The 27,686-nt window shown below is 36.1% G+C and overlaps 7 protein-coding genes across 12 annotated transcripts; 3 read left to right on the plus strand and 4 right to left on the minus strand.

Moving 5' to 3' along the window:
* Positions 1-61: 61 nt before the first annotated feature.
* Positions 62-3,264, minus strand: LOC140973510 (probable WRKY transcription factor 4). Its single transcript, XM_073436374.1, has 4 exons — positions 2,672-3,264; positions 1,558-2,222; positions 1,317-1,475; positions 62-622 (listed from the first exon to the last, which is right to left on the minus strand). The coding sequence occupies exons 1-4, from the start codon at positions 3,254-3,256 to the stop codon at positions 337-339; spliced, it is 1,695 nt and encodes a 564-aa protein (XP_073292475.1). The 5' UTR covers positions 3,257-3,264; the 3' UTR covers positions 62-336.
* A 1,215-nt stretch (positions 3,265-4,479) lies between these two features.
* On the minus strand, positions 4,480-5,821 carry LOC140973517 (early nodulin-like protein 17). The gene is made up of 2 exons (XM_073436386.1): positions 5,591-5,821; positions 4,480-4,996 (listed from the first exon to the last, which is right to left on the minus strand). The coding sequence occupies exons 1-2, from the start codon at positions 5,754-5,756 to the stop codon at positions 4,659-4,661; spliced, it is 504 nt and encodes a 167-aa protein (XP_073292487.1). The 5' UTR covers positions 5,757-5,821; the 3' UTR covers positions 4,480-4,658.
* A 2,683-nt stretch (positions 5,822-8,504) lies between these two features.
* LOC140973520 (uncharacterized) lies at positions 8,505-9,802 on the plus strand. Of its 2 annotated transcripts, none has more exons than XM_073436409.1 (2): positions 8,505-8,723; positions 8,831-9,802. In XM_073436409.1, exons 1-2 carry the CDS (start codon positions 8,576-8,578, stop codon positions 9,580-9,582), a joined length of 900 nt encoding a protein of 299 aa, XP_073292510.1. In that variant the 5' UTR covers positions 8,505-8,575; the 3' UTR covers positions 9,583-9,802. The 2 variants fall into 2 exon arrangements, with proteins under 2 accessions (XP_073292510.1, XP_073292503.1); XM_073436402.1 differs by having other exon boundaries at positions 8,510-8,723; positions 8,813-9,802.
* A 2,884-nt stretch (positions 9,803-12,686) lies between these two features.
* LOC140981245 (pentatricopeptide repeat-containing protein At4g02750-like) lies at positions 12,687-13,142 on the plus strand. The gene has a single exon (XM_073447966.1). The coding sequence runs from the start codon at positions 12,687-12,689 to the stop codon at positions 13,140-13,142; it is 456 nt and encodes a 151-aa protein (XP_073304067.1).
* Positions 13,143-14,692: 1,550 nt separating this feature from the next.
* LOC140976816 (cyclic nucleotide-gated ion channel 2-like) lies at positions 14,693-18,245 on the minus strand. Its single transcript, XM_073441196.1, has 8 exons — positions 18,118-18,245; positions 17,323-17,938; positions 16,860-17,075; positions 16,539-16,756; positions 16,088-16,199; positions 15,762-15,998; positions 15,594-15,680; positions 14,693-15,472 (listed from the first exon to the last, which is right to left on the minus strand). The coding sequence occupies exons 2-8, from the start codon at positions 17,884-17,886 to the stop codon at positions 14,984-14,986; spliced, it is 1,923 nt and encodes a 640-aa protein (XP_073297297.1). The 5' UTR covers positions 17,887-17,938; positions 18,118-18,245; the 3' UTR covers positions 14,693-14,983.
* A 5,404-nt stretch (positions 18,246-23,649) lies between these two features.
* LOC140973531 (uncharacterized) lies at positions 23,650-24,776 on the plus strand. The gene has a single exon (XM_073436416.1). The coding sequence runs from the start codon at positions 23,650-23,652 to the stop codon at positions 24,451-24,453; it is 804 nt and encodes a 267-aa protein (XP_073292517.1). The 3' UTR covers positions 24,454-24,776.
* Positions 24,777-25,047: 271 nt separating this feature from the next.
* Positions 25,048-27,591, minus strand: LOC140973539 (membrane-anchored ubiquitin-fold protein 2-like). 5 transcript variants are annotated; one of them, XM_073436428.1, is made up of 4 exons: positions 27,421-27,591; positions 26,689-26,821; positions 25,747-25,908; positions 25,048-25,373 (listed from the first exon to the last, which is right to left on the minus strand). In XM_073436428.1, exons 2-4 carry the CDS (start codon positions 26,819-26,821, stop codon positions 25,186-25,188), a joined length of 483 nt encoding a protein of 160 aa, XP_073292529.1. In that variant the 5' UTR covers positions 27,421-27,591; the 3' UTR covers positions 25,048-25,185. The 5 variants fall into 5 exon arrangements, with proteins under 5 accessions (XP_073292529.1, XP_073292539.1, XP_073292548.1 ...); XM_073436438.1 differs by having other exon boundaries at positions 26,689-26,843; positions 27,421-27,590; XM_073436447.1 differs by having other exon boundaries at positions 26,689-26,840; positions 27,421-27,584.
* Positions 27,592-27,686: the final 95 nt, after the last annotated feature.

A 27,686-nucleotide genomic window follows, 5' to 3' on the forward strand; every position in this document is an offset into this window, starting at 1 on the left:
TATTTTATCATGCATCACATGGTAAAATGACAAAACAAAAAGAGCATAATTCGAACTAGCAGGGGCACAATTTTCGCATGCATAAAAGATTACCTTTTCAGTTGCCCACATAAATTTCACTTATATCACAAACTCATAAATCGTGCACGTAACTTGCATCTTTTCAGTCGATCGAACCGGATACATTATTACAGATTACAAATACTTATTCTTGGCACCGTGCATGTCCTAGTAGAATACCTAAACTGGAGTGCAAAAACTTTTAGCATACAAAGGACTTTACAGATCCAACATAATATTACAAATGCAAGTAGTAATCATATCAGGATTTAGAGATCAGGCGGCAGCAATTTGTTCTTCTTTGAGCTGTAGAGTCATCGGGATTTGGTCTATAGTCCCAAAATCTATTTTTTTATTTGCTGTAGGATTCTCAGCAACCATTTTTTGCGCCTGAAACTGGTGAGAACTTGTATTGCCCGAGCCATGGCTGCTATATTTTCCTGCTGGGATATCGTGATTATGTTTACCCTCATACGTAGTAATGACACATTTGGGGTCTGCTGAGGCTCTCTCGACATGTTTCCTAACATCACAACCAGAATATGTACACCTATAGTAACTCCTGCAGAAAGGTTTTACATGATTCAATTATAACCTTAAAAGAAGGTTGGGTGATGTAAAATTTACGGGTTCTTGACTTTAAAAAGGCAAGTTCTACTTCAAATGTCTACAGAAATTGATGCTTGAATCCAATAAATTAATCAACCAAACCTTTGAAATTGAATTCGAAGGCCAATTTGGAAAGCAGTGTCAAGCTGCTGAAGTTATACTTTTTTATAAGGTGTTTCTGATAGAAATTATTTATCTAGAATGAACATAAAGGAGCGACAAGATTATTGATCAAAACTTGTTTATGACATGTGCTAAATCAAGATCATGTCCTCTAGGACGCATATTTATGGGTTGACAGGAGGCTCAAGAGGAAGCTTAGGTGACTGTTTTACAAATTTAATGAGGAGAAACCTGTATTTTCTAGAGAAGTGCACTTACGGCGCAAATGTTAACCCAACATCCTTAGAAACCTAAAATTCCTAGAGACAAAACAAAATCCCGACTTGAAATTTCTCTATCAAGGAAACACGATATCATTATCCAATGTCCCTTATATTTGTCGGAAGATTCAGCATAAAGAGATGTTGAGATCAGAAGTAGACAATTAAATACACTTGTAGCCAACTAGTGAAGTTGAAGAAGATTTAGTTCAAGAAACACAACATGACAACAATATTCACTTCTATATTGATCAACAGACCAACCTTGGATGAGGATTCCCCTTGACTACTTTCTGTCCATATTTTCTCCATTTGAACCCATCATCCAAAAGATCAACTTCACTTCTGGTCTGAACGACAATTTTTGAATCCGTAACAGTTTGTTGTGAAGAAGCTGGCATTGATGATCCAATATCCACATTCCTGCATTTCAAGGGAAGAGTATGTAATACGAGAAAATGAATTTTAAGGAAGTGAGACAAGAGAAACAAAACTACCATTTTACCTTCTTTTGGCAATTGGTTCGTCATCATCCCCATCTACAACTACTGCAGCATATTTCATTTCCACATTCTGACCAGTGACAGGAAGATGTTCAAATGACTGTGGAGTGGTTGCTGGAAAACTTACAGCCTCGGAAAAAACGGGCTTCACTTGTGAGTTTATTGATCTATCTAAACCAGAACTATCCATTCCCTGTTTATTGGGATTGGGATGAGGTGGATCGTGATTGTGCTGTCCTTTATACGTAATCTCAGATACATGACCATCACCCCCTCTTTCAACCTTTTTCTTGACAGGACAGTTTGGATGTGTGCATTTGTAGTAGCTCCGAGGACATTCACTGGCCTTCACATGCTTCTGACCGTATTTTCTCCAGTTATAACCATCACTGGCCGGTTTATCACCAGCAACCGAAGCAGCTCTTTTATCAGATAGGGAAACATCAGATGTCTCAACCTTTGAACTCTCTGGTATTGTTGGTAAAGCATTGGTCTGCTGTGCTGAAGATTCTTTTGGTGCAGAAGAAGAATGGTGCTCCAATGCTTCTGTGATAGTGGTAGATGATGAACGATGAAATTCTTCTTGAATCTGCATGAAAGATTGGGATAGTGCCGCCTGAGCTGTCACATGAGCTAGAGCCTGTTGGTGCGACATTCCAAATGGGCTCTGCGCAAAAGATTTTAAAAAATCCATCAAATCCAAATTCGGAATCACTTAAATAATGCTCGAGCTTAGTTTTAACCAAAGAATTTCACACTGGACTAATGACAAGTAATATGGTTGGAATAGTCAATTTCGAATTTTTCTATACAAGAAAACAGAGCTTCCACATATGCAGACTCGAACATACGGACCAAACAAAATTGAAGCCAAGGTAAAATCTAAGATTTCTAACCTTAGTGAAACCGAACCGGATTGCGTTATTTTCCGTTTCAAATTCAAGGTGTCAATTCTTTTACAATTATCTTACGAAACGAATCCTTAAACTCAGACATACTTATTCAAGTTTGAACGGTAATTTCAAGAAATCCCAAGTAAATTCGACCATCCAACAAATAAGAATCTAGAGCAAATGACCAACATAATACACAGTTTACTCGGGATCGGTAGCTTACGTTTAGTGAGGACAAGAACCCAGGTGAATTAAGCAATCCAGAAGGACTCAATCCCGGCGGAAACATGAAAAGTGGGCTCAAACTCTGCGGCTCCGACGGTAGAGACTGCGGCTGTGCCACCACCAGATTCATGGGCCTATTCCGCTTATACCCACCACCGGTCTCACTATTTTTCTCATCATTAGCAAAACTCCCCTCTCTCAGTTCTTTCTCCGAATCTTGACCCAATAGAAACCCCGGCTTCCCCACGACCGGCGAAGCCATGGCTCCTGCTAAAAGCTGAGAGAAAGAAAACGGACCCTGGTCCCCGAGGTAGCTCGACACCAACGTCATCGGACCCGGGCTGAATCCGAAACCTGACCAGTTTATATAGAGGGCATCCATGGAGCCACGTGGGGGCACCGAGATAGTCGGCTTGGATTTAGAAACCGCGACCACCTCTTCAACAGTCTCACCCATTCGTTGATCTGGTTCTGGGAAAATAAAAAATTGCCAACAAAATATGATTTTTAAGATTTGGTTGCAGTAACAAAAAGTAGGTTGCTTTTCTTCTTGTTCTTCTTCTGCCTTACTCAACCACCACATTCATATTAATATATATATAGCAAGTTGTGTGAGCATTAACTGCTGGGTGGTGGGGTCTGTTTAGTTATCCATCATCTCTCCAAATTGAACCCTCTTTTTCCTCACTCTGTCCTAATCGCCTTTTATGTCTTAAAATCGTATATTTGAAATCTCTTTAGAAATTTTCCACGCCTGTTAGAATCGGAAGCAGCTGCAAAAGGGTGTGCTTAAATCTTTTTTTTTTTAATTTTATATTTTTGAACGAACGTAATAGGCTGAAATGAAAGCCCACAAATTTCCGTGCTAAAAGAACCAAAACTGTATGGTAGTGATGGTTCTTAATGGAATAGTCCACTAATCATCTAAATGGGCCGTTCTTTGGTTGAAGTAACCTCCACGTGAAAAGTTGGTATTCAGTCAACCAAACTTTTGAGTGTCTTACTCCAGTTCTTAATTGCAATTAAAAACATGGATTTGTTATTATCTGATCTCCACAGAAGAATAATCTGTGTTTTAACATCCTGACACGCCCGCAAACATTAACCGACCAGGTAAATCTTTTTCTTTTCTTTTCTTTTCTTTTCTTTTCTTTTTGTGAGTGAAATTTCTAGATTTTATAAACGAATGAATGTACATACAAAAACATATTTGGCATTGATGATAGCCAATTTGAAGTGTCCACGTGCATGCCAGGTGAGGCAAAAAGAGAGAATATACATGATGTGGTTGGTATTCATGTGAGCTGTACAAAAGACCAACCACATGTTGAAGATTTGACACAATGCAAAATATAAAAACATCCAGTTTTAAAATTTAACGTACATTTACTGTTTATTTATCATCCACCCAACTCCTATCCTATCCTATCCATTTTGTGTTATTGTAGCATCAAGTATCAACAACTTAACTTTGTTGAATTTATGTTTGCTACCTTAGTTAGTATGCTGACCGATAATATTTCAATTTTGGTTTTTTATATTAACATCAGAAATTATTGAATTGTAACTTTGACAAATAATAGCACACAAATATACCATAATTAAATCTTCTTGTTTATCAATTCAGAACAGAAAGTAACACACCAAGAGATCAAATTGATTTGAACATATAGATATATACAGCCAGGCACGGAGTAATTTGCGTGCATCCAAAAAAAAGCAAGTCGGATATATTTGTGCTTTTTCACATGAATTTCAACCGATAGAGCAGAGCATAAATCCAAGAAACACAAGCATTTCCCGTCATTCAAGCACTTTTAACTCCCCAAAATCAGGCAAAGCTTCCATTAGACTAACGGAACAAAAGATTTTCATTTCAATCTTGCAATGTAATGTTCAACTCAATCCAAGATTTAAAAAACAAAAAAAAAAAAGAAAGAAAGAAATCCAATCAAACACAAACTAAAGATTTTCTCACAACACACCTACAAGATCATGAAAATCGAATCCCATGCAGCAGCAACTGTGAAAAGAACTGGCACCAGAATCTCTCGTAAAGTAGAGAACGGACTGTTAGATCCGGCCTTCTGAGGCGAAGATGATGGTGGAGGCGGTGGATTTTCAACATTGATTGCTATCTTCATGCCTGAGAAGCAGAATCCTTTGCCACTGATGAAATAGTATTTTCTTGTCACATTCAGTGGAACCACATCCCTTCCAGCACCAGTAGTAAAATTGTGAAGGAAATGGTCGGAATTGCAGCTTTCATAGTCAGTTTGGTTCACTTCTAGAACGTTCATCTGGTTCCTGTCGTACACAAAAACTGCGAAAAAGTGGCGAAAGTTACTTGCTGTGTGTGATTCATTAGCAGTTTCGTAGCCATATACTCAAAAGAAAGGTGCTTGTATGGCAAGTTCTTGATGATCAATTGCAGAAACATAAATTGCCAAGTAAAATACAAAAAAACTTAGAACATTTTCATACATACATTTATAAGAAAGCATGGGTATACTTTAAATCTGGTCAACAAATTCAAACATTTAGGCCCAAATATTTGGAAAATACAAATTTAGATTTCACCTTTGAGTTCCACCCATCCTTCTCATCCCTCGTCCAATTCCTGGACCCGAGGAAATGATGTGAAAAGCCAACAAAATCCCTTTTTACGGTTCAAAAAAAATTCAAGAAACAGTGTACACTCGAGCAATTCACACATAAAAGCGAGACGTAGCAGCAATAATCACTTTAAAACCAAAACAACGAAGCCTAGATATTGAAGATGCTTCTCAGACCACTTTCACTTGAGTTTTTCCAAGTTTAAATCTTTCATCCAAATCTCCAAGAAAAATTGTAAAGGTAAGAAAAGCCCTAAAAAAGCAGTAGATCTGAAAATCGAGAAAAAGGGAAGAGAGCATACACAGCCAATCCCCATTGTAGAAATGCTTGCCTTCAGCCCATACAGTATAGTTAACATTTGGACTCCAACCCACGTTCCCACCTACCATGAAACGCACCGCCGCCACCTCCGGCAGCATCACCGCCGCACAAATCAATCCCAGCACCACCGCAATTAACCGGCCCATCTTCCGCGCCTGCTCTTCTACAATCAACACAAAAACCTCTGAAAAGGGAACAGATATATGTAGCCGTAGGAAAAGGAAAGTAAAAATTGACGTGTGGGGTAGAGACAGATCTGCTTGATGGGCGCGTGAATTTATTACTTTATTATTATTTGTAAATCCAAGGTGGTTTTTTTTTTTTTTTTTTTTTTTTTTTTTTNTTATAAATTTTTATAATGTGAGAATTCGTAACCGTTATTCTTCATAGATAAATCTTCAAATTGATACAATAAATTCTGATAACCTATGCTAAACAAGTCTAACTTGTCCGAAAAAATGTTGATAAATAGAACCGAATTTTTAATCATTGGACAATCTTTGCCTACCTATTATGCCAAATAGTTAACATTACATCTATATAAATTAACATGAGTTGAATTTTAAAATCGAATAACAATGATTATTTGAGATTCCCCGCTTACAATCCTCGTGCAAGAGCATTCAAGGAAAAAAGGTATACTTAAAAAAAATCAACTAATCAAGTGTGTTTTTAGAGGAAAAAATCTACTTAATTTTAACTAATATGGGTAATTTGATGTAAAATTCATTTTTAAATATATTAAATTTTGTACAAGTACGATAATGTTGATATAATTTCATAAAATATGGTTTTTGAAATTTGATTTTATTGTATTAAACAATCAATTACTAATTTGAATTTATTTGATGATGATTATTATTGTAATTTGGTTTATTGCTATAAAGATCGCTTTGATCTTATGTTTATGTGATTGATGGACCAAATTGATTATAGATATATTTCAGAATGACACTATTTTTAGCTCATAAAGTTATTTTCACAAACATTATTATAAGGTTACACATATAGCTCAAGTGGGAAATTGTTGGATATATTTTATTTATATGAACTTATATATGAGTAATTATGCGTTGTAAGTTGTCTATTAAATTAAATCCAAAATTAAATTGATCGATTAAAGTTTTGGCTATTGAACTTTAATGTATCTAATAGGTTTTGAGCTTTTAATATGTAGAGACATAAGTGTAATTTCTGTTTTTATGATAAACTAAAATAGAAATATCAGAAAATAATGATAGACATTATCCAGATATATATATCATGGCCTCCAAATCACTGGTAATTACGTAAACTATTCTCTCTCCTGCTGGGATTTTCCCCAGCACCTAAAACCACCCAACATCAGCCTTTTCATCTTCTCCATTTCTATTACCTATATAAAAGAGCCAATCTTTTAGAATTGTGAATTGACTTTTAAGCCCTTCATTAATTAATAGAATTAATTAATTATTAATATTAATTCAAGAATATATAATCTATTTATTTCTATTACCTATATATTAATGAATTTTAATTATCTATTACCTATATTATTATTATTATTATTATTATTATTATTACATCTAGATAAAAAAAAGTCAATATTTTTAGAATTGTGAAGAATATATTGACTTTTAAGTGCTTCATTAATTAATAGAATTAATTAATTATTAATATTAATTCAAGAATATATAATCTATTTATTTCTATTACCTATATATTAATGAATTTTAATTATGTATTACCTATATTATTATTATTATTATTATTATTATTATTACATCTAGATAAAAAAAAGTCAATATTTTTAGAATTGTGAAGAATATATTGACTTTTAAGTGCTTCATTAATTAATAGAATTAATTAATTATTAATATTAATTCAAGAATATATAATCTATTTATTTCTATTACCTATATATTAATGAATTNGAAAATAAGATCACAATTTTCTTTTCAAATTAGACAAGTCTGTCTCGACTAAAAATGGAATAACAACAATAATTGTAGATGGATTTGAGAAACCACAACTCGAGAAATACTGATAAGAAAACAAAGAACTGAAACATCAATGAAATGCAAAATGAAGATAAGAAAAGAACGAACGAAAAAGAAAGGGCAAAACAAGTACAATTTGAAGATAAGAAGACAACAAACACTAAAAAAATGATAAAACCACATAAAAAGAAACAAAATTAATCATGTTTCAAAGGAGAAACATAAAAATTCAAGATAATGAAAAAATAGATGATTTCCGTAAAATGATGAGGAAACTTAGACAAAACAGTCACACAGATATGACCCAAAAACTGAAAATTAAATAAGAAAAAAATTTGATAATGCTTTTTTATATTATGAATTTTCAATAGAAAGTGGTTCTTTCGATTTCATTCAATATAAGTGTTTTATGTTCACTTACTCGTTACGCCGTTTATTCACCACGTGCAACGCACGTGTTACTTGCTAGTAAAAAAAAATTTCTAAAAAAGAATTTACAAGAGTTTCAGACAGCAATTAAGAATCCATCACATCGGATGAAGTTCTTTTTGAATAACATGAATAGTTAAGATTTATCAATTTGCTATGAATCTTTCATGCATCTTATTAAAATCTGCATAAATATTAATCTCCAATGTGGCTTTTATGGGCCAAAAATTTGAGAGCACTGCTGTTCATTTCAACATAACAGGCCCGTTCTGAAGAAGGAAGCCAAACATCGCAAAAGAACTAACCTCAACTCAACCCGACAAAAACTACAAGTTAAGTTAGTGTACAAAAAATGAAATTGTGGTGCGTAGAGTTCCACGCTGAAGCAGCTTACTTGGACAGGATGGGATATGATGCGAGCATTTTGTGGTCTGTATTTGACGTCATGTCACACGTAAAAAAGCGCAATATACATTCTCTTATCCATATCGCTATATTTTATATTATTTTTATGTATTTTATACTGAACTTTTCTGTGGGAAGCTGTGTGTGTCACCATGGAAGCTTGCTTTTTCTCCTCCAATTCCTTCACAAAAACAACTGAAGTTCTTCCTTCAGTAAGGGCTAGGATCCCCACTTACAAAAGGAAAAGGCTGAATCAGTATCAGTCTAAAACACTTACGGCTCCTAATTTATCTGTATCATGTACGTGTTTCTATCCTAATGGGTATTGTTTTCTTGAAAGGTTTTCGTATTATTGAATTTATCGCCCTCTAAACTGGTGATGTTCACAGGTTGCCAATCACAATCAGGTTCAACAGCAGCATCGCCTCAAGATGAAGAAAATCCTTTTGTCAGCTCCGACTGGCGCGCTTTCCGAGCAAAACTCGTCGCCAACGAATCACAGTCCATACGGCCTGAACATCAATCCGCCAATCAAACAGCTCCCGCCAGCCCGCCTCCGCCTATCCCATTTGGATCCAAATGGGCACACACGATCCCCGAACCGGAAAAGGGCTGCCTGCTTATCGCGACCGAGAAGCTAGACGGTGTCCACATCTTCGAAAGAACCGTGATCCTCCTCCTGTCCACCGGCCCCATCGGCCCGACCGGCCTCATCCTCAACCGGCCGTCACTCATGTCCATCAAAGAAATGAAGTCATCTTCGTTCGACGTTTCGGGGACATTTTCGGACAGGCCATTGTTCTTCGGAGGGCCATTGGAAGAAGGGCTGTTTCTGGTGAGTCCCGAGGAAGAAGGGAAGACGGAGATTGTGGAGAAGAGTGGTGTCTTTGAGGAGGTGATGAAAGGACTGTACTACGGGACTAAGGAAAGCGTGGGATGTGCGGTTGAAATGGTCAAAAGGGATATGGTGAAAGTCGGGGAGTTCAGGTTCTTCGATGGATACTGCGGGTGGGATAAGGAGCAGCTGAGGGATGAGATTAGGGCCGGGTATTGGACTGTGGCAGCTTGTAGTTGTGGTGTTGTTGGGCTTACCAGTGTCGGAAGCATTGGGCTTTGGGAGGAGATTATTGGGCTCATGGGCCGAAGAAAAGTGTCCTGATCCACGACGTTTTTGGGCCAGGGCCGGATGAGATATTGACGTCTTGTTGTTAATATGAATCTCGAGTCTAATCTAGGATTGTTGTTCATGCCACAAACTGTACTTGTTCATGTATGTTGAGTGGAGAAAAAGTGGTCACTTGTCATATACCAAGTGAATGAGATTACTAGCCTGTGGATAATCTATTACGCCTCTAATTGATGCATCGGGTGAAAACATACTACTATGATATTTGGCAAAAACTTGTGTGAGACGGTCTCACGGATCGTATTTGTGAGACGAATCTCTTATTTGGGTCATCCATGAAAAAGTATTAATTTTTATGCTAAGAGTATTACTTTTTATTGTGAATATGGGTAGGGTTGCCCTTCTCACAAATTAAGATCCGTGAGACTGTCTCACATGAGACTCATGATGTTTTATTGCTGATTTTGATTGTTCATTTGGTTTAAAATAAAATTTAAGCCTTCATTATTTTTCTCTGCAATGGTATGATTTTATTCTAAGATGCTGATTTTCTTTCAGATTGCGCGACATTGTGCACAAAAATATGAACTCCGTCTCTCGTGGGATTCCCCAATCATTTGAAAAATCCTACATTTTCCACTCAAGAAAAGTTCATTCTATCTATTTTTCTAGCTTAACCCCGAAAGTCGAAGCTCTGTTTGATTGGCCGGCACCACAAAATTTTCAACTTATTTGGACGACTGTTTAGAGCCCAATTCGTTAAAGAAGCAGCATGCTTGCATGATCGTACGGGGTCTTGAACAGAACTCAGTTCTTGGCTCCAGGACTCTCTATGTCCCTATGCAAAATTCGATCTTTTTACCCACATTTGTTAATGACGATATACCCCAATGGAATTCAATTATTGTAGGATACTTCAGAGCCAGTACTAGTGAATTTTGCGATGTTTTAAGATTGTGTGTTGCATTGAGGCCGAAAATATTGGAATTCATAACGCAGCGATTATTTTTGGTTTGAAAAGTTGCGTCGAGTTGGGCAGTTGTGAATTTGGAAGGAATGTTCATACGGATGCTTTAAAATTTGGATGGAGTAATGATCGATTTGTGGGTTCGTCACTGATTGGATTTTATAGTAAGTGTGATCTAATTAGGGAAGCGGCTAAAGTGCTTGATGAAATAACTGATGAGAGATGTTGCCTGCACTTCAATGATAGCAGGATATGCTCAGCTTGGGGATCATTATGTTTTTAAAGCTTTCGCAGTTGCACGTGACATGCAGATGGATGGATTTGAGCCTAATAGGGTGACTTTGGTGAGTCTACTCCAATGCGCTTCACGGATAGTTTCAGTTAATGAAGGAAAAATGATACATGGTTATGCAATTAGAAGAGGAATTAGTGGCTTAGATGAAGTTTTTAAAACAAGCCTTGTTGATATGTACGTAAAATGCTGTCATCCGAATAGGGCTGGTGTGGTTTTCGACATGATAAACGAACGGTCTGTTGCTACTTGGAATGCTTTGATGACTGATCGTCTTCGGTTTGGGACGAAAATTAGATGCTTTGAATCTCTTTCACCAAATGGTACGTGAGAATTGTGGGCTTGATTCAATTGCTTTAGTGAACGGACTGTCGAGTTGTGCTGGTTTGGGGCATTGGCTTTTTGGAAAAAGTATCCATTGCTTTATAATACGAAAAGGAGTCCATTTCGATGTAGTTGGTGCCACAGCTTTAGTTGACATGTACTCAAAATGTAACGCATATAAGTGGAGCAACGAATATATTTTACAAAACCAAGGTTAAGGACTGTATCTTGTTTAACGTGATGATTGCAGGTTATCTAGACAATGGATTTGTGTTGAGAGCCATGGAGACATTTCAAGAAATTGTCACTGAATTTGTTAGGCCTAATGCGAGAACCATTGTCATTGTGTTTTCTGCAACGCCTAACACAGAGGAAGACAAGAGGAAGGGCCAAACTATTCATGGATACATTTTCAGGCACAGATTCGAAGGAAACACTGAAGTGGCGAATCAGTTTATAAACAAGTATGCGAAATGGGGTGCACTAAAAACAGCTAGAAACGTTTTTGAAAAGATAAAGATGAAAGATGGCGTGTCCTTTGCATCAATTATGACAGGGTGATATGAATCTGATCGGACGTGGCATGCTAATGGTTGAAAGGAGATTCAAGGAAACATTGCATGGACTCATAAGCGGTCAAGAAGACCATGCAAGCAAGGTTCCAAGTCTCAAAGGAGTCGTAATGCATGGGAATGAGCTTGGAGGCCCATATGAATGTTATTAAGTGTGGAACAATGTGGACGAACCAGCGCCACAGCGCTAAAGAAGAATCGCCGCAGTGCTTGGAAGAAGAAACCAAGCACCTAGGCGCTAGTCTGTAACGCCTAGGCACTACCTCTGCGTAGTTTCAGCGCCTAGGCTCTTAAAGACCAGCGCCGCACTGCAGGACAAACCCTAGTTACGGATTTTGATGTATTTTTCCATATAATAACATATTTTATACTTTGTAAACAATGAACATTGAGTTTTAATCATATTTTTGTGAGTTTTTCTCTCAATTTCAAAGCTTGGCTTTGTATACACTTTTGTGTGTTTCTCAAATCAAACTTATCAAAGTTTAATACTTTGTGGCGTTTGTCGATTGTTCTTCACTCGGATTGTCAAAGACTAGTTCTTTGAAGGTTCGCTTGAGATCGATTGTTTATCCTTCGTTAATATTTGTTGCCAAGTTCTCAGTAATTTAGAGGTGAATTTTACAACAATTACTTGTTTCAAAAAGATCGAGACAACACAACCTTTTCTTTGTTTCGTCGAATCGAGGGCATAACCCCGTTTTCGAGCACGTTTGCTTTTCGTGGTCGAAGAATCGCATCGCAGGGTATGTGAATCTTGGCCTTTCTAACGCAGAAATAGCTCTATTCCGGTTGATGCAAAGAGAAAATCTGTCCCCCAGATTACGTCACGTTCACAAGTCTGTTACAGGCTTTGAACCAGCTTGGATCTGTTATATTAGTAAGAGAAGTACATGGTCATTTGTATCTAGTATTTCTAGAGAACGACGTCATATTAAATAATTCCTTGATTACCACATACAGTAAATGGGGAAAATTAGAAATGGCCTGCAAATTGTTTGAGAACATGGCTAAGCACGATTTATCATCATGGAACACTATAATAGCTGCATATGAGATGCATGGAATTGGTATTAAGGCACTCAAATTGTTTTCACGAATGAAAAAAGAGAAGGTTTATTTCGATGAAACAACAATAAAATCAGTACTCTCTGCCTGCAGCCATTCTGGTTTAATAGCGGAAGGGTTGCATATTTTCACCACCATGATTGAGGAATCTGGTATAGTTCCATCAGAAGAGCATTATGGTTGCATTGTGGACTTACTGGGACGTACAGGGGAGCTAGAAGAAGCTTACAATCTTCTTAAATGTGTGCCATTATCACAAAAGAAGAGTTCGATTCTTGGAGCTTTGCTTGGTGCTTGCAGAGTTCACGGGAACTTGGAAATAGGTGAAAAAATGGGAAAATGGATATTGGACGAGGATTCTTGCTATTGAATTGCATATTGCTCGGTGTCAAATCTGTATGCCGGGGGTTGGAAATGGGATGAAGTTGCAGATTTAGGAGCTGCCACGAAGAGAGAAGGATTCGAAAGGACTCCTAGATATAGTCTTGTGAACAAACAAACTGAACAAACAAAATTCCTCATTATTATTTGTTTGTTCATGAGCAACCGATATTGTTCATCGTTATTATTTGTTGTAGTATCAACTTTTGCAGCATTATTATTAATCCACTCAGATACTTCTTCAGATGATGCATGCAGAGCTGTCAATCCTCTGGAACGAATTTATCAAAGGGGCAACAACATCTTCAGTATTGTCAATAATAATTTCTAAGAATAAAAGATACATTTATTACCTCAACTCCAAGCGGTTACAGTAAAACACATATTTAGGATCAATTTTGTCCCTTTTGGATAAATTGGCATCAAGAAATGGCTCGCACAGACGAAGCATCACAGCACTGAGATTTACAAACATGCCAGAACTAGCACAAGATAAAGGATCCACCTGTAAACAAATTGCACATAATGAACTGTTAAAGTTACATGTGAGCATTACAAGTACAAGCCCTTGAAGAGTTCCTATTGATAACCTCTGCAATGTACTCAAGAACATTCTCACGGGTATTAGTGTTCTTAAGTAGACACATGAGAACCTCCGCCAACACGTCATACAAATTGTTCATCACAGTTTTGATAGTAGTACAGGATGATAAAAGTCTGCGGGACGGCGAGTAGATGCTTCTGAGAAGCACTGCTGACTGGCATTACAAGAAAAAATTGCCCATTAATGAACATCTTTTGCCCAAAATGGGATGCTAGAGTACATCGGCACATGTTTGACTCAAAGAACATTGCAGACGCTTCAAATTTACAACTTAAAATGATGTAACACCGTACGCTTCTGGAAGTAATTTCATTAAAAAAAAAGGATGGGGTTGATCTTTTGCGTAGTCAAATTAGTGTGAGATAGTAATACTGATACAGGATTCAAAAGGTTTGGTAATTGGTGTTCGAACGTGTTTAATAAATTCTCCATGGTTTATTTAAAGTGTGGAGTTGGCAGGTATTCGAACTGAATGAACTTTTGTTTACAAAACGAGTTTACTAATGTGTATATTTTCTCGGATTCGTTGCGAGCAATTCAATCAGTAAATCATAATACACGAGATCTCAGCTTGGTTGGATCTGTATGTCTCGAGGTCAATGAATTGTTGACATCTCATGTTTTTTCTTTCTTTAAGCCATATGCATCGTTAGGCAGATTTAGCAGCTCATAAGATGTCTCAATAACGAGCAAGTCGACCAGAAACCGATGCGTTACAGCGTTAAGTCCGGAACCAGAATCAGTTCGGTCATATCGGTTCCGAAACTTTTTTTTTAATTAATTCACTTATCGTTTTAATTAATTCAAGAATTATGTTTGAAGTAAATTTTCATATATCAATCTGTGTGGGAATGATACTCGTATTCGATGAGTTATATTAAAACATTACTCATACACTAGCGAAAATACCGAGCAGCGTTGGAATTATTTAATTGCTATAAAATTATTGTGTAAGAAAAGTTCGACATCTCTGATTTTTTAAATCCTCTCTAATTACTTATCTGACCTAGATATATTAAAATAAATTATAAGCTTTATATGTTATTTAAATTAATATCATAATTTAACAAAATAAGCTCCTAATACCACCATGAAAGAACCAAAACTTACCACTAAATTATTTGATCCGCCACCAGCATTAAGAAATAAGGATAAAGGTAAGGCCATGATATCAGGACTGGGGCAGCAATTTTAATAACGAAATGAGAATGCCTTGTGCATTGCTCTTATTCAAGATGATCATGGGGTCGAATCGACATAAAGAATATGGCGTATTGCCTCAGGCGGCGATCACCATCCGCAGTCCTGGAGCCATAGCCAACTGAACAATGTGAACTCCTCTGCATATAACGTCGCCAAGCTAATTGGATATTAACAGCGCCCCATGTCCTCCAATTCGACGAATAGTATCTTGCTGTGCGTCTCACACTCTCGTTCACAAATTTGTAGCGAAAATGATCCGTGATGTACCGAAGATGGTTGGCTTCTAAGGCAAATGCCTCCGTTGATTCGAGGCATGTAAATGTGGCGGAAGAATGCGGAAGCCTTTCCATAAAAGGGCGACGCAGGCACCAAGAGAGAAGCTCGTCCCCAAAGAATGTACCTGGCTCAAGGATGTTGGTGGCCAGAATCCCTCTACTTAGATTTTGGCTTCTCTTTACACGACCATGCACAATGAAAACGATTCTTTGCACAGGGTCACCCTCGCGTATTATCTGGTCATAATTCAGAGCATATGTAAAGAAAGTTGTTAGCTTTCTTAAATGTTATCTTAAAATACAGAAACTACTGTCGGTCTACATCCTATTGAGCAAATGATGGTTGCACAAGATCTACCTTTTCGTCTTTGGAGAAGACGAGAGGCTTGGCACGGTCACATATATTGTCCAGTATCAGATCATCCAAGGTGTGGAACAGTGGTACCTCAAACAAAAAAAAAACATAACTGAAACTCAGTGCAAGAAAATGGATGACTTCAAATAGACCGAAGAATATTCTGTATACCTTTTTTATCAGATCAAGGCAAAGATATCGATTAATGTCGCGTCTGAGACCTTCTGGTAGATCAGAAATAAATTCTAATCCATCATTACCACCCAATATAGTCCATCTTTGTCGTTCATAACGTCTGACTCTTTGCCTCAGTTTCAATGGCAATTGCCTCCGTCTCATCCACCATTCCATGTCACGGCACCTTAGCTGCATTTTTCTCTTCTTTGCCATGACAGCGTGCAAAAATACCTTTTCAAACATAGTGTGAATGATTTATTTATTTTAATGTACGTCTCGTGTTATTAATAAAATAAGTGGAGTTTGAGATTTTGAATCACCTGAATATTTCCAATCAACAGAGTGAATAACAGCAAACCACCAAGGACAAGGCTTATACTGAACATTACTTCCTTCCAGTCACTTGTTGGTTCCAAGTTGTTGCCAAAAGTACTGCAAAATTTATTCACAAGCAAATGAACGTCAAGATTGCCATGAACTACGCATCTAACACTCCCACATCACTCTGCTAATGAAAAGCTGCTGACTCGATACTATGTTTCTCATAGGAATGGTTTCATGGGTGTGATTTGAGCTCGTGACAAGGATTCCCCCGCGCACATACCCTGCGAAGGGCGAGTCCATTTAAATTGAAAAAGTTTGAACTTTTTGTATAATTTTTCTAAAAATGCAATATTTTCTCCCTCTCAAGTCTAGTGAGTCATGTCTATTGTCTCACAATCCACCCAGGCGGCAAGTTATAGATACAGATATAAGAACATGCGCACGTACCTTAGTGTCATCATTCCCCAACTAATGGGATAAAGAATCTTGACAGACACCGAGTTGCTAGAGACAACAGGAAGTGCCCATGTGTATATTCCGTATCTAAACGATCCATTGACATCCAAGCAGAATGATTTTCTACCCACAACTTCTGGGTTGCATCGTTGCCCGAGGCACGACGCTACACGTTGTATCGCAAGAATGTACCAACATCCACCCACAACCTGCAGTAAACAGATCAAATTTACTACAAAACAAATTCAATATCAAAGCTAGCTAATTGCGATATTCCTTCGAGAACTTGGATTTGGATCTGGTTACACATACGTGAGAGGCGATGAAGTATGCTATGAGATTAAGGCCGAACCCCCACCAAATTGTGCCGAAGATGTAGCCTGTTACCTTCTGCATTCTTCTTATCAAGGACAAGGTGTGATATATCTTAGGTAGGAATTGGAACAAGAAACTCGACAAGAGTATCGTTGTTATATGCTGTGCTCTTTCCTCTGTGATCAATCTCGGCATCACTAACCAAAAAACAGCCTGCAAAGCAACATGATTATTAATTATGAAATAACATTCTCCGGGAAAAAAAATCTTCATATGTATATGCATAAGTACAACATATATCATTCCCAACCCTGCAACTAAAAGTCAAGTGTACCTAACTTTTTTATAACATGTAACATCGTTGCAAGTAAAAACCTCTGCATTCTGACATTATCGAAGACCCCGCAGGTATGATTAAATCAAAATAACAATGAGAAATGGGTAAATAACGCGACACTACCTGAGGAACTGGTAGAATGACAAAAACATCAAACCAGAATCCATCGAGTGATCGCAAGTAATGAGCAGCAATTGCACGTGTGTCCCAAACGAGTTTTCCGCATCCAATAACCAGGGATTCTTGCGGCACAAAAGCCAGCCGGAACTGCAGCCACACATGGCATAAATGCAAGGCATCGAGGCAAACACGCAGCACGGTGGCAATAGCGACCAACCCACCGTCAATGTACAAGCACGGCGACCCACCGCGGCCAATGGACAAAACATAAAAGAAGAGCGGGTCCACAGCTAACGACATGCTACGCGCCAACAAGATCGCCCTGTTCCAACGTCGCACGCCCTTGCTCCGTGGGTCCAAACTTCTGACGAATGGGTGGCTCGAGGCGAGGTGGGTGTTGAGGTTTTTTCTGTCCAGCCGATTTTTTATCGGGAGGAGGGAAGAACCCGCGGACGCCTCCCACTCCGGCTGGTCGGCTTTGTACCAGCTTGCGGAATGGAAAACGGGGATGCTGACTCGAGTGCATGCGTAACATTCACCGGAGGTGGAGATTTGGCTGTCCTCCATGCCGTCTCTGATTCCCGGTTGAACTGGCTTTCGCCGGGACACTCCAAACTACCTGCATTTATTATTTTCCAACTCAACAATATCAGAAAACAAATTGAACGTTGTGTAGCTGAAGTAACCTCGTATACATCGAACAGAATGGATATATATATATATATATATAATTGTGAACACCATTATATATCTTAACTTGGCAGAATAACAGTAGAAAATTAAGGGTGGCACAGTAACCTTGGAAGGGAGAATTGTTTGTCTGGAATTTGAGAAGACGTCTTCTCAGGGAAAACCATGGGAGAGAAGGAAACAAATTTGGTCCGTAAAACGTGAGAGTAGATGATATTTAAACAACAAAAATGGAAAACAAAATTGTTGAGAAATGGCAAAAAAAGGTGGGAGTAACGGTTGATTTGCGTCTTAATATTTTTTCTCTTCTCGTGGGCGGTACAAGCGATCAAATGGAGACTGTACAATATGATTTATATTTGAATATATTGTTTAAAAAATATTATATTATCTTCATTAATTTTTTTATAACAATATTATGAACAAGAGTAGAATTTAGTATTTTAAAGGATGATAAAAAAAATTTAATTTAGTAATCTATTTAATACTTTGTTCAAGTTTTATATTCGTGAATTTGATGGATGCTTGTTCCTCCATCACACGTATCCACTGTATAAAATATACTTAAAATTTATTGTTTATACTAGTATCTTTTTTGTAACATGTATACTAGTATTTCAGCATTGTACGTCTAAAATAGTGGACAAAATATAATAAAAAAATAGGGGATATATATATATATATATATTGTTGTGAAAAAGTAAAAATTTACGGTAAAAAAGTAAAAATCTCAAACTCTCAAAATTATCACACTACACACTTTATAATATTTTTCTCTCAACTCAATTGTGATTTTCTTCACAAATGAGAGATCTATTTATAGAAAATTTTTACNGGCATTGTTCTAAAAAGCACTAGTATCTGATTTTTCTTTTTGTTCATTTCTATATTTTTCAACACTTCATGTTAGGATCAAACTTTTATCACTAGACCAAAAATTATAATTGTTAGTTAAGGCGCAATTTTATTTCTTTATATTCGTGATAGCCTATAGTGTACATACTTGGGCGTTAATGAGTTGAACTGCTAGGTCCATCGGTCCGGAGAGGTGCATATCTATATGTCGGCGTTGTCATATATATTTTTAGAGACCAGTCTTACAATTTCATTACAGTCGGCCCTGACCATAGTAGAGACAATATTATCTATTAAGATCTGATGTCATTATTTTCATTGTCCACCTAGTCAATCAGATCGAGCGACGCAACGTCAACAACTTGACACAAGAAAACTTCTCAGGAGATCACTCTTCCCAATACTACTTTCGCCCATGCATGTTTAACCCAACATCCTCCAAAAAAAAGTATAGAAATATGCTTCATGAGAGATTTGAACGCATGACCTCGCTCTGATTCCAATTGTTATGATTAAACGTTTACCAAGACCAAAAACTATAGTTGTTAGCTAATGAACAACTGTATTTCTTTATTTTCGTGGCAGCGTAGAATACATCTAATTGAATGCTAATAGATCGGGCAGTTAGGCCCATGAATCCAAAGATGTGTGTATCTATCTATTGGTATTGTGTTATATCCTTTATATAATAGTCTTATCATTTCCTCACTTCCGACCATGTCCCCAACAAAGACAATATTGTGTTAAAATTCACTTTTTTAAGGCTAACTTAGCCAACCAGCTCAAGCGACAAAGCGTCACTAATTTGACGTATGAGAACTAGTTTATCGCATTAGAACTTCTCAGGAAGTCACTAATTCTAATAATAATCTCATTCATGCACGCTCAACTCAACACTTTTTTTTTGTATCAAATTCAAACCTAAATCCATGACATCTTCTCTTCATCCGATATAAAATTTTGCTTCGCGAAGTTGTCTTAAAATGGGAAATATGTGATGAGAAAATATGCTAATTTATTTATTTATTTTTGAATCCGATTATTTAAAATATATGTATCTGCCTAGGACGATTTCAAGCCATTTGGGCAGCCGATTTATGTAACAACGCTCGGAGATGTCCTTTTTCTAAAAATTAGAATGGTGGACGACCGCATATCACCTAGATGTCGTTTCTTAGAATACTGATTGTAGGCAAAGCAAAAATTATTACAACAAAGTCAAGTATTCTAATAAATAGCAGGTGTCTTGTGAGACGGTCTCACGGATATTTATTCATAGGATGAGTCAATCATGTTCATATCTATAACATCAAGTAATAATTTTGACATAAAAAATAATATTTTTCCACGAGTGACCTAAATAAAATATCATTCTAACAAAAGTTTTTGTATCTAATTAATAAATTATCTCTTAATTACGACCGAAGAGGGTGAGGTGATCTCCTGTGCCATGAGGTTTCACGGACAATGAGTGGCTCCTGGTTGGCTTCTAGGCGGAGGGAACATGAATGAACCGATGCTACACCAGAATGAGAGGGATTTTAAAACTGTTCACGTATGAGATTCTGTGCAGTTGAGAAGTGTATAAAATATTTTATAGATGCTAGTCATAACAAGAAAGTGAATATTCTTTTCGGGAGCTCATCAAATAAGAACTCCAAAGTTAAGCATGCTTGACTTGGGGCAATTTTGAGACAAGCTGGAAAAGCTCGTCTTGGTACAGTGGAGACAGTCGTCGAGTCTAAAACGTTGCAAATACTTATTATAATAGATAAAATAAATATATTTTTATTAAATCTAATACTTAACCTATATTATCGCCATCACATTCATACTAACATATATCAACAGTTTAACATACACATCGTTGCCGCACATTACATATGAAAGATANATTTCAGATATTATATGCTTTATTGATTTTATATATTCAAAATTATATTATTAACTAGAGAAAAAGGACATATTTTAGAAAGCAAAAGAAAAAACAAAATCTATTACTATATCAACTTATTGGTCTGCAGTAATACTTTCTCGTATAGTCATATCCAAATTTCTGTAATTAAGATATTGCTCAATTTTTTGAATTATCATATTACCTCTCTTTTTTTATTTAAATATTCTAAAATTATAAATAAATACTCTGAGAAATCGAGATATATACCTAGATATGGGTATTCTTGTGGGCAAGAAAATTACATTTTTGATATTATTTTTTTTCTGTTACCAAGAAATTATTTCACATACATATATGTTCCAAAAAGTAAAATAATAATTAGTCTTTTTTTTTTTTTGTTAAACCTCACGTTCATAGAATCTCCCTGTTAGAAGATATGAGGGCCAACAATTTTGTCACCCACTCATATTCGTTTCATCATAGACCGTATTTTGCATGTGAGCTGCTGCTGCTTTTACAACTTGAATATATAGAAACCTCTAATAAAAATTCAATTTTTTATTTTCTTTTTACATAACGTAACAACTAACAAATACAATTTTTTTCACTTATCCTGCAAATCACGTCACATGCATGCTTGCGATCATTTGACATTACACTTATTTACTCTACCAACCAGATAGCTGTGGAAGTAGGGGTGCATTGTTTTAGATTGGGTTGATGATTATGACGATGAAAGTGAAACCAAGATAAGATGAGAAGTTATTGGCCGAGTTTTTCTAATTTCAACAACTATATTGAAAACATTTTGGATTGAACAATCGAAAACATGGTAGAAACTATATATTACATACGCATGTCAAAGAACATTTAAGAAAAATCTACCGAATTCTACAAAGCAATTGTTAGACTACAATTGTGAATGCTTGCTTTCTCCCCTAGACTAGATATCCAATGATGTTTCATTTTGTTAGGCCCAAAATATTCCCTTTGGATTATAACATATATAGAGCAGGCCCAGCAAGCTCCATGCTTGGTATGGACAAATTGTCGAGGTTTTCATATACATTTAATTTATAATTTATGCGATTATCAGGTTTATATTGAAAGCAAGTTATCCATCGTATTATAATAACTAAATATAAATTAATATTAGATTACAATCATTTATGTGAATTAAACTAATTAGAATAATCGTAAATCTATGGAAATTATTTTATAAATATAACTAATATTAAAAAGAAGAATCAGAAGAAAGAAAAGCCCTCTGCCAAATCAATAAGGGNAGAAGAAAGAAAAGCCCTCTGCCAAATCAATAAGGGCATTCACATTGATTTCACTTATAACACTAACCACCAAATCAAAATTACGGCCTCTACATATCACATATATATTATTTTAAAACATACATTCTATCAGATTCATTTTAACAATAACATTGTTTATTCATTTATCTTTATTCTTATTTTACATTAAATAAATACACTTTCAATTTTATTTACAATAACTTAAATTATTATTAATTAAAATAAATAATAATATTTTTAAATATATTTATTCTTTTAAATTATTTCATCTTATTTTTACAAGTATAATTTATTTAGAACTAAAATATTATTATAAATTTGAAATGAAGAAGTAAACATAGAAAAAAAAATCCACACTTACTACATTCCAACAGCTACTTTGCAACGACTATGTTAATTGATAGGATAATTACATAAATGCGGGACAATTCTCTTGCAACATGTCCCCGGAAAGCATTCGTCTTGTGATCATTGCCAATGATTAGGTTCTCGTTGATAGTGACAAATGATCTCGCTAAGACTTCGTCTTCAACTTTTTCACAGGTTTACCGTTTTCTCCTGCCCTCAGCTCCAGAATCCGTCTTCTCTAAATTTGCGAGTTCGACCGAGCATTCACAGTCGGACATTTGAGTCTCGGGACAAAATTCGGAGTGGCGAGTTCATTTTTCCGTCGATATACAAAAAGCATACGGATTGTATATGGTTTCGAAATTGGTTTTTGAGGAAATATTTCGTTCAGAAATTTTTTGATTATATCTTTAAGGTTGATATGTTTTTGTGTATATTAATTAAACTGCGTCAAAATCTGTATTATTAAATATCATACCATAAAACTTTCTAGAAATTATTATGTTAATGGACAACCTATTCTAATTTTATTTTTTAAAAAATTTAAAATTATTTAATTGAATTCAATTTTACTTTTTGTTCGCGAAAAAAATCATCTATCACAATTCAGTTGAAATCAATTAATAAAAATTCAAAAGAAGCCGACGAGATTGGACAATATATTTGGAATCCGAGGTCAAAAGGCACTTGCTGCTGGTTAAGCTCAGCCACACAGCGGACCGGACCCCGCCATTTTTGTCACTGTTGTTTGTGTCTTTGTGATCAATCTCAGATCCTTCTTCACTCCTCCGCCGGTTTCGCCGATATCGCTTCAATCTATAGGTAAATCCATCTTTAAATTACTTTTTTAGATCCGTTAATTTTCCCGAGCTGCGATCCTCGATTTGATGCTACGTATGATCGCTTTTGTGAAATCAACTTTTTTTTAAGGAAACAAACAGATTCAATGTTGTGGTTATTGAAGAATCATGATTGATATATTTGCTCAAAATAAGTGATGAAATTATTCACATATGCAAATGGTGCTTTCGTTTCACTTTGTTTGATGTGTCGGGGTGGAAATAGATAGCAGTTAAGTTTACCTGACTTAGAATCTGCATATGTTTATCTTTGTTTTTTTCCATGAATTTTCAGTCTGAGAATCTTATTTTTGTGTTTGACCTCTTAGTAGCTTGAGCCCTTGCCTTGTGGACAGGAAATGTTAATCTATTAGCAGCCTCCCTACTTTGCTGCATGATCTGGAACTTAGCTTCCGGTTGTTTAGATGGAAACTCTGGGGTCAAGATTGACCCATTGAAGCCAACACAAGATTCGATGGATTATTCTGATGGTGAAGTTTCTTCAACAGCCAGCAGAGAGGAGGGACTAGAATGCCCTATATGCTGGGAATCCTTTAATCTTGTTGAAAATGTGCCCTATGTTTTGTGGTGTGGACATACATTGTGCAAGAACTGCATCCTTGGTCTCCAGTGGGCTGTTGTGAAATGTCCCACTTTACCACTTCAGCTCCCACTCTTCATATCTTGCCCCTGGTGCAATCTCTTGTCACTTCGCCTGGTTTTTAGGGGGAACCTGAAATTTCCCCGTAAAAACTTCTTTCTTCTTTGGATGCTGGAAAGCATGAATGGTGACAGAGTGAAATCCGATTCCACCATTTGTGGGCATCATCACGTAGTTTGTTCATCAAGTGCAGAAGCAACGAGAAGATATGTAGGCAATAACCATAGAAGGCGGCAACATATGCATCATTCTGAACTGTTGGAATCTAGTCATGATGGCAATCAATTCAACGGGTATCTTGCTGTGGAGAGGCTTCATTCCAACCTCAGAAAGGCCATCATTTTCTTTGTTCATTTGACTGCAAAGTTTCCACTGGTCGTCATTTTTCTTCTCATAATCTTTTATGCGATTCCTGCTAGTGCAGCCATCTTGGCTCTGTACATACTTATCACAGTTGTCTTTGCACTACCATCTTTCCTCATTCTATACTTTGCATATCCCAGTTTGGATTGGCTGATGAGGGAGATCTTCACATGACATTCTGCCTCTGCACAACCAGATTATGTGTTTTTCATTCTAGATTTGACAATACTTCTGGTTTGACATCTAAGATTTTGTTTTCAACATGCATGTTAGTGATCTATGTTTGTTTATTTCATTGAGATTCACTGGCGCAAGGCTGCCAAGAAACATTGTTTGTGTACATGGTGATGGTTCAAGCAAAGATTGTTGTCTGTGATTTATGAATACTTTGGGAACCTTAATGTAAGGTACAATGTAACAAGTTCTTGTAATGGCAGCGTTTTCGTTGGCTTTTAATGAATTCAATTCAAAATTGTGAGAATGATACTTGGAAGATATTCTTTGAAAATTTGTTGGGTAAGTAGTTTTTCAAAGTGGATATAATGTTTCGTTGTTTCACAGTCCTGCTACTCCAAATTTTAACGTATGTATGAATTTTAAATCGAAACTCTGTAAAGGTTTTAACACTACGGAAAAATAAATTTGAAAATTGATGAAAATAAACAGCAATTACTCTTTCCAATAGTGAAACGGAAATCTTTAGCAACTACTTCGTTACGAAAAATATAACACGTGGACATTTGCCGTAAGTTAAGGAGAAACTAGAAATTTTAAGATTCAAACACCATGAACGAATATCAACTGTCATAATCAACAGATCAACTGCCATAATCAACAGGCTACAGGGGCATTCTATGATTATGAATCGAATTCATTCCAAAGCATGAAGAAATCTTTAATCGATGCTTAAAAAGCCAAATACATCAAAATAATCTGAGAAATGTATCTATAAAACATTACACTCAATGGAAGTAACATCAACGACGAACCTTCATGAAAGCATGTTTTTTTTATGAGTGCTCGTTTCACCACTTGTTTTGTGTCAACAAGAGTTTGACCTCTTTGGATGGCTATACAAATCCCATCAACTTCATCTGCAAAATGTCAAAAAAGAAGAAAAAAAGCTCGTTTTTATTCCAAAAGACGAGTAAAGGGAGTCTAGAATTTAAAAACCTGTTGAGAATCGGAATGCTGCTACATTGCTCGCATCTTATAAAATCACACACAAACATTTGTGCTTAGGTTCGCTTGGTACTTTCTTCTCTGTTGCACATAAATGATACGTACCCGATGAACATAGTATTCAAAAGTAAAAACTAGAGCATTTGACGCAACAGTTAGGGAAAGAAAGAGAAACACCATCGACCCTTACACAATAAAAACCAACACATACATATACATGGAAAAGACGAAATTTTAGATGGTATTATCTCCCAGAAATGTTTATTAAGGGAGTTTAAATCAAACCTCTTTCAGGTGGGGGTTGAACAACAACATGCATGGTGGTGGCTCCTCCTGGAATATCACATAATGGGCTCATGCATTCCCCCACAGTTTTGTTGTTCTCTAGTATTCTTCCTGCACAAATTAACTTGACATCCTTCACTGTACGTGGACCATTTTGTTTCTCTGTTTAAGGAAAGTATGTTTGATTATTTACCAGAAGGCAGAAATAACACCATAACATGAAGAAACTTGAGTTTAGACAATGAGCAACCTAATTATGAGACTAAACAAGCACTTGAGACAGAATTAAAGGGGCGCTATAAATATTTTTTTGTATAATGTGCTGTGATGAAGTTCACAAGCCTAGAAGGTATATAAGATCATGGGTATGTACTAGTTTGGATTGCAGAAATAAAGCATTAAATTGACAATATAGCATTCATGTTCAACTCATTTCTAAATGAACAACTTTAATAAATAAGTCTGTTGTTGTTGCTTACCAACAGTAGGAATCCTAATTATAACAGACTCCAATAGAAAACGAAACCATTTGATACACCTTATGATAAAATCACATGTCCTAGAATTTGGTGATTCACGTAATTTGATCATGTCGCTATGCTATGCCCAACTCCCAAGTAGCACCAAGTTCTAACAGAGTCAGAAAAAGAGGGCACGTGCACTTTCAAAGGCAGACTAAAACTTAACTACTAGATTTCTTTGTCAGGAGAAAATTCCATTCCAGTTCTTCGATCGAACATGCCCAATCCCCATCTATTGAACACGCTAAACTTTTTAGGGCTTAAAGCAGAATTAACAGCCACAATTAAAAGAAACTTTATATACTGTGTGCTTATGTTTGTAAATCATAATAAGCGCAGCACAGATGCAGATTCAAGTCTCCATATGCAGAAAAGACTGGACACACAAAGAATCTTTTTTTTGTTGAAAAAATCATCAAACCTTTAGGCCATTGAGCTATGACATTCTCTTTCAAGGTAGCGACACTTGTAGCCACAGAAAAATTCTTCGGTCCAATATCTGACCCATCATTCAACCTAAACTTGATTGCCAGCTGATCTTTTGCCCCAGGCATCTTCAAAATAATTCGAGAACTACTGTTCAACAAAATATTCAGATCACTTCCACAAAAGCAATGAAGAATCCACTCAATAACAAGAATTTCCTCTCCTTAATGAATTATGAAAGCCATCCACATCTTTGCCTTTTGTGCATCTAAGATATGATTCTAAAACTAACCAAAAATACAATCTTTGAATTCTTAAGATGCACAGTTGAATATCACAAATTTATAAATTAAATAATCAGCACCACATAGATTGATGCAAATATAAAATTAAACTTATTGGAAATTTTTTAACACCATCGAAAAAAAAAAATGGTTATCATGCCCGGTTTCAAGGAACAAGAACCAGAGCGTTGACTGATCCAACTGATCCAACGAAAATAAAGCTAAACAAAAAAAAAGGTAAAGTGGAATAGAATCTTAAACAGTAATTCACCTCACCTTTTTCCACAAATATCACGAAAAAGTGATTCCAATCTTTGTCTAATTTCTAAATCAATAAAGTAATCAAACCCCAAAAAAAATGGAAAAACAAAACTCATGAGTTCTCACTTTCGGTAAAAAATTCTCAAGTTCCCACAATCAACAACTTTGAAGAACGTAATTACTTGATCTGGGGTGGAGTTGAATTCTTCCTCTGATTCTCCTTTTTCGGTAGACGATGAAATGTATTAGAAAATCAGAAAATACAAAAGAAGAAGCGACAAAGGCGTGAAATGCAGAAATGATGTACAGCACGTAATTACATGTTAGATGTTAGTGATGAATTATTTTTTTTTTTCGAAAATATGTTAGTATGAAATTATCTGGTGTTCGTGTATCAGTGTATAATGTATATATATATATATATATATAATATATATATATATATATA

The sequence above is a fragment of the Primulina huaijiensis genome, chromosome 1, assembly GCF_012295235.1.
Source record: "Primulina huaijiensis isolate GDHJ02 chromosome 1, ASM1229523v2, whole genome shotgun sequence".
Taxonomy (NCBI): Eukaryota; Viridiplantae; Streptophyta; class Magnoliopsida; order Lamiales; family Gesneriaceae; genus Primulina; species Primulina huaijiensis.